The sequence below is a fragment of the Psammomys obesus genome, unplaced genomic scaffold, assembly GCF_907164565.1.
Source record: "Psammomys obesus unplaced genomic scaffold, mPsaObe1.curated_primary_1811, whole genome shotgun sequence".
NCBI classification, from domain to species: Eukaryota; Metazoa; Chordata; class Mammalia; order Rodentia; family Muridae; genus Psammomys; species Psammomys obesus.
In genome coordinates, this window is record NW_026585644.1 from 33,644,791 (window position 1) to 33,651,151 (window position 6,361).

General features: G+C 54.4%; 1 protein-coding gene across 4 annotated transcripts in view; it reads right to left on the reverse strand.

The window, feature by feature from the left end:
• Otof (otoferlin) overlaps window positions 1-4,385 on the reverse strand; it is a 91,977-nt gene extending 87,592 nt beyond the window's left edge. For all 4 annotated transcript variants that reach the window (XM_055626461.1, XM_055626453.1, XM_055626471.1 and 1 more), the window contains exon 1: window positions 4,215-4,385. In XM_055626461.1, the coding sequence (XP_055482436.1) occupies window positions 4,215-4,293 (79 nt within the window). In that variant the 5' untranslated portion in view covers window positions 4,294-4,385. The remainder of the gene's footprint in view (window positions 1-4,214) is intronic.
• Between the last annotated feature and the right edge of the window lie 1,976 nt (window positions 4,386-6,361).

A 6,361-nucleotide genomic window follows, 5' to 3' on the forward strand; every position in this document is an offset into this window, starting at 1 on the left:
GCAAGTCGGCTCCCTCTAAATACATTTCCAGAAGCTCTCACTGTGCGCTTTGTAGCAGAGGACAATTTTACAGTCATTTTCAGAGCACGAAAAATACCTTCTCTTATCAAAGCAGGAAGGCCTAGGTGATGTTCTGGGTGCGGTATCTGCTTCCTGCCAGATCTGTGTCTGCTGGGGCTTATTCAGGGTAAGAGGAAGAAGAGGAAGAGGAGGAAGAGGAGGAAGAGGGAGAGTTTGGATGGAGGAGGAAGAAGAGGAGGAGGAGGAAGGGAGGAGCTCTCAGCACTCTGGGTTTAGGCAAGGTGTCCCCAGGTGTACTGAAATGGGCGGATGCTGGGGACCCGTTCCTTGTGTTCATGTCAAAACCACAGAGCTGGGCCCCTGCCTGCCATGGGCTGCAGCTGCTGTCCTCAGGAAGCCCCTCTTTATGCTGCCTTCAGAAATAGGGACATCTGCCCCATTTTCCAAGAGCAGAAGTGCCAGGATGGCTGAGGCAGCCTGGGAAATACTGAGGACAGGGGTCTTGGATAGTCTGCATCCCATACTGGGGATGGCAGAGAATTTCTAGAGAGAAGTCTCCCTCTCTCTTTCCCCCCCCCCCATCTCTCTCTCTCACACACACTACAACCTAGGATAAATCTTATCCTCAGGCAACAGTTGCCACCTCCATTCCCCGGCCTCAGGGTTGGCTTCTCAGCTGTTGTTCTGGCTGAGTGTCAGGTCTGCTCTCTCATCCAGAGCGCCTTTGTCTTCAACAGCCCATCCTCATGTCTCCTATACCTACTTATGCAGAGATGCCATTCAAGACCCAGCTAGGAGCTGCTTCTCCTAGCCAGCCTTGCCTCCCCTTACAGGAAGCACTCCCTGACTGCTGGGACTCTGAGTGACATGGTTACAGGGTTGGACCATCCCCAACATTTGCTGAAGGGAGAGATGAGCCTTTCTCTGGGACTCGGAAGGTTCTCTGAGCTAGAGGCCAATAGAAGGAAGGTGAGCCAGGGTTCCTGGCTCTTTTCTCTTGAGGCCTCTTTTCAGTTTGGTGTTCCTCATAATGTTCATTCACAGCGGAGCTAATCCAAGGAGTGATGGGACCACTGTGGAGTAGCCTAAACCATTAAACAGTGAGAGGTGTGGTGTGTGGTGCTGCATGTTTATAATCCCATCATGCTCAGCTACATAGTGAGTTCAAGGCCAGCCTGGCCTACATGAGAGCCTGACTCGAAACAGCAACAAACAAACTAGTGAAGACCTCAGAGAAAGAAGTGTGTTTGGCATTCAACTGAGATCTGCTCTCTGCCTTGGGAACTCACAGAGCGTGACCTGTGCCCACAGGAGAACTATGGCAGAGCTACACGGGGGCTGTACAGGGTGTGGAAGGGAAGGGGAGAACTTCCTGGAGGAGGTGGTACATGAGCTGGCCTTGACGTATACACAGGATGGACTTCTATAAGGCAGAGGGTGGGAGTCATTCTACCACAAAGAAGAATATGGCCACTGGCGGGAAACCCTTGGCATCTTGGGAACCAGCTGGACGTTCAATGTAGTAGGATGGAATTTGGGGTGTGGGCAGGCCTGTAAAGATGAACCCACATGGGAAGCCTTGCTGCAGAGAACCTCTGTACTGGCAAGCGGTCCAGGTGAACGCAGAGAAGTCTGGGAAATTCTCAACCTTGTATTTTGGCAAGAAGGCTGGGGAGGGTTGGATGTAAAGATGAAAGATTACTACTGGGATTCTGGTGTTTGTGTGTGTGTGTGTGTGTATGTGTGTGTGGTGGATCATAGGGGCTGAGCACAAAGAAGAAAGGTAGACAGACAGACAGCTGACAGACAGCTCCCACCCTGCGTTCCTTGGCTCTGGAGAGTACTAGAGTTGAAGTAAGAACAGAGAAACCAGAAACCTGCAAACACTCCCCCCCTCACCTGCTCCATGGATGGCCTCTTCAAGTGGGAAAGCCGCTCAGTGCAAGGGGCTGCTGTATCCTATGTGCTGCTGGGAGGCCCAGGCCGGCCATGCTAGCGGATGCAGGGTGGAGTCCATGCCTCCTTGTTTCCCTGCAAGGCCTCGGGCAGGACCTTTCTCCCCTTCACCTTTAGATCCCGTGTCCACCGCTCACCCCATCTGCCACCTTTATTTGAGAGGTTTGGGGAGGTGAGAGACCAGTGACCCCTGTACCTGCTCCGTTTTCTCGTTTCTCCCTAATACCGTGTGTCTTGGGCATCAGAAAGGGATATGTTGTTTCAATTCCGCAGAAACAGCAGCGTTGGCTGGTGTTTGGGGGTCCGTAGCTGCCACCCACTGTTTTTTGAAAACCTGACTGTATCTTCTGAATTCCTACTGTCCGCCCTTCACCGCTTGCTCCAGGGGCCCTACCTCTGACTATAAGGAGGGCATGGGCTACAGACAGCCTAATTCCTGGGTGTTCTGTCTTGTAGCTCAAAGGAAGAGGTGGGAGCTGGGCCTGGTGGATCGGGAGGCTGAGGCAGGAAGACTGTATGTTCAAGGCCTGCCTAGGCTATAGAGTGGGTTCAAGGATAGAAAAAGGAGGGGGCACGCATATGGTTCATCAGGAGGGAGCTTTGCTGGCATGTGGGAGGCCCTGGGTTCAAGTCCCCAGCACTGCTCCCCACCAGAACAAATAAAGAAAAACATGAGTCTCTGATGGACAGGATGCCCACCCTTTGTGGGCCCTGGAGGATTCAATAGCCAAAATGTAGACCTGACAGAATGGCCACTGTCCTTACCCCTCCACTAATCCCCTGAGAGGGTCTCTGGACCCTGGTTTCTCTTTCTGTGAAGGACACTGCCCCTGCCCAGCCTGGTCTGTCCTGTCACAACTGTAGCCACCAAGCAACCTAGCGCTAAGACTCCAAGTGCAGGGCTGTGTGTGACACAGAAAAACAGTGCTTGTTTTTCTAAGCGTAAGCCGGCAGGTGGCATGTGGAGAGCCAGGCTAGTGCAGGCAAAGCGGCTGCTGGGGTGGCCCATGGAACAGTAGGTGGCCCAGCCCACCCTCGGGTCCCTCCTGCCTGCAGACATGGCAGGAACTTGCCCCTGCTCTGTGAGCAGCAGGCTGCAGGAGGAGCCCAGGACCTGTGTGGGTGACATGGGTGCCTGGAGGCTCATACCAGAAGGTCTAGTGACTCTCCGAGTCTCAGATCTCCCTCCTGGCAGATCTGGGGAGAAGACGCCACACTGGCGAGGTTAAAGGCTGCGGAGACACCCCTGGACCAGAGGGTTTGACTGTGGTGAGGCAGGCTGAACTGCATTTTGCAGAGGTGGGTGTGCACAAACAGAGATAAGCCTGGCCCCTGCCTTTCTCTGCTTGACTCCTTGTGGGCTGCAGGATCCCCTTCGGCTCCTTGGCTCTTTGGAGCAGAGCTTCTGCGCTCTTTGAGCTCTGGCTCACGTAGCCTCTGTCTCTCCCTCTGCTCCCAGCCTTAGGGAACACTGTTCCCTTTCCCTCTCATGTCATCATTCTCTTTGCACGCTCTCTCTGCCGATCTCTCAACCAGCATTGCCTCCTCCCAGAAGCCTTCCCTGACTGCTGGCTCCCGGTCGTGGTTAGGGTGCTCACGTACCCCTACCTCTCTGCATCACACACTTGCGCCTGCATGCTAACTCCATTCCCGGCCTCAGCAGGTGCAGCTCTTCAGACCAAAGCTCATCTTCACATTACTAGCCCCTTAGATTTGATACACAGCAGATCATAACACACGAGCTGAAGGAGGCCAGGAGGAGTCCACGGAGGAGAGGCTGGAGACATGTCCCCGCCTCAGAACACAGTGGAGCGAGGAAAAGCCACCACTATCCTCGTCACACTGGCTGTCATGGTTTCTACAGCCACTCCGGTCTTTACAGGCCTAGATTACTATTCAGACAGAAAACTGGGGGAAGAGAAGAGGGGGTCCCAGGGAGGCTCTGCTGGGCTGGGTCAGTGTTATCCCAGGATGGACCCCTCACTTCTGCCTCACTGAGCCAAGAATCTGCACTCTGCAGGACACTGGTATGCTGGCCCAGGTTATCGTAGGAAACCTCAAGGCAGGTGAGGCCAGGGGCAGGTGGCTACCCTTAAAAAGCCTCGGAGCCACTGTGCCTGCTAGAACTTTGCTATCCCTCCTCCCAACCCTCTCCCATCTCTATCAACTCACAAAATCCGGCCCGGGGCCAGCTTGCAGAACTGGGATCCCCGAGACCGAGACGGGGGCTCCCTTACCTCGGAAAGTCACTTTGGCGATCCGGTCGCCTTTGCCTCGCAGCTCCGAGACGGTCTTGAGGTGGACGATGAGGGCCATGCCGGCGAGGAGAGCCTGGGCAGTGCCAGGCAGAGCAGCGGTAAGGAGCTAGCTGGTGGAGCGTGGCTCACACGCCTCCCTCTTCTCCTGCTGCCGCCGCCTCCTCCCGCTGCTGCCCACAGAGACCAAGGCAACCACAGCGAGCTGCTCCTTCAGCTCGGCAGAGCCGTGCAGCCCTGCCAGCCCCGCCCCTCTGAGGTGTCAGCCCAGCATGTGTATAGTGTATTGTGTTGTGTTGTGTGTGTGTGTGTGTGTGTGTGCGCGTGTTGTGCATGCAGCCAGGAGCCCAGGAATGCACACTGAATTCATTATTCAGCAGCACCAGTCCCTAAATAAAGCCCTGTCCAGCTTCAGGTGTCTACTCCCAGCTCTTTGAACGAAAGTTCCTGCAGCTTGGCAGGTCTGAGCAAACGGTGCCACTCAGAGCCAACAGATTGCAGAAGGTACGAGTGAGTGTGGGGTCAGGGCGCTTCTCATGAGGATCAGAACTTTATGACCTCAGCTTGGCTTGGGGTGCTTGTCTCTCGGACATTATCCTGTTCTGTCTAGCTAGCCACCAAGGTTGTGGGTGCTCAGAAGGCCTGGGGGTCGTGGTCAGGACAGGCCTTGGATAGATCATGCCGTGCTGCTTAGAAGGCCTCACCCAGGGGTGAGTCGGTAAAGCGTCTGCCTCACAAGCACTGAGGGCCTGAGTTTGGATTCCAGCGTCTGTGTTAAAGATGGGTACTGTGGCATGGGCTTCCAACCCGGCTCTGGGTGGGACAGGAGAATCCCTGGAGTTTAATGGCCAGCCTGCCGATCTGAATCAATCGTCTCCAGGTTCATTATAGAGACCTGTCTTTAAATGACTAAGGTGGAGAGTGACCAAGCAAGACCACTGAGGTTGACCTCAGTCTTACACACATAAACACAAACAACATGAATGCATACATACTACAGACACAGACACAGACACACACACACACACACACACACACACACACACACACATGGTGGGGGAGAAAGAGAGAGAAAATATATCGCCTAGAGTCTGGAAAGCAGCTTAGAGGAGGCACCCAAGGGCTGGCCCCTATGAAATACGAACATTAGAAGTAGCAGCGCATTGAGCACCTGGCCCTGCACTGTTTGTGCCCCTGGCATGCTCTGTCTGGGATCATGGGTTTGAATTTCAGGTAGCTGGTCCAGAGATGGGGATCATGACTGAAGATGCCCTAATGAGAGGCCACTTCTATGCTAGCCAGGACAGTGTGTAAGAGTCAGGATACCAGCCAACCCATCCAGGCTGGGGACAAAGAGCTGGGGGAGGTGACACAGTTGGTGGGCGGTTTCCAGTGAGGGGAGCTGTATTGCTCCTTGCTCTAACCAGCTGCTAGAGGTGACAGAGGGACACCTGCACAGGGACATCCACGGAACAATAGAAGACTACCTGGCCATCTCCTCTTCTAAGACTGGCTTGTACGAAAAGCTCCTCTTCTAAGAGCTGGCTCCCCTGACCCTGAGGTCCGCACACCCTTGCTCTTGTTGCTCAGTCTTGGTGGGATGTTCTTCACCTTGCTCCTGCTTCCTAGCCTGGCTCATCAGGGGCCTGTTGCCAGGGTGACTGTGACCAGCACTCAGGCAGGCTTTGGGACCCCCTTTGTGGGGCTCCTGGTCCAGGTATCTCGCACAGTCCCGGGATTGCTGACCCCAGGGAGATCCTTCACCTGTGATTTTCACCGGCCATCCTGTAATAGCGAGATGTCCAACCTACTGACAGGGCTTAGAAGCTCAGGGCCCTGTCCAAAAGAGCCTACAGGCTTTGGGCTGGCGGGATGGCTCAGCTGGTAAAGGCTCTTGCTGCTCAACCTGATTTACTGCAGTTTGATCCCTGGGACCCACATGGCAGGAGAGGACCAAGTGGACTTCTGGCTTTTAGATGTGAACTGCAGCAAAGGCACCCACAGCCACATGCACATCTACACAAACAACTGCCCTGACACACACACATACACACGGACAGAGAGTGGGAAGAACATGTGTCCTCTCCACATAAATGATAGATGATAGATAGATAGATAGATAGATAGAT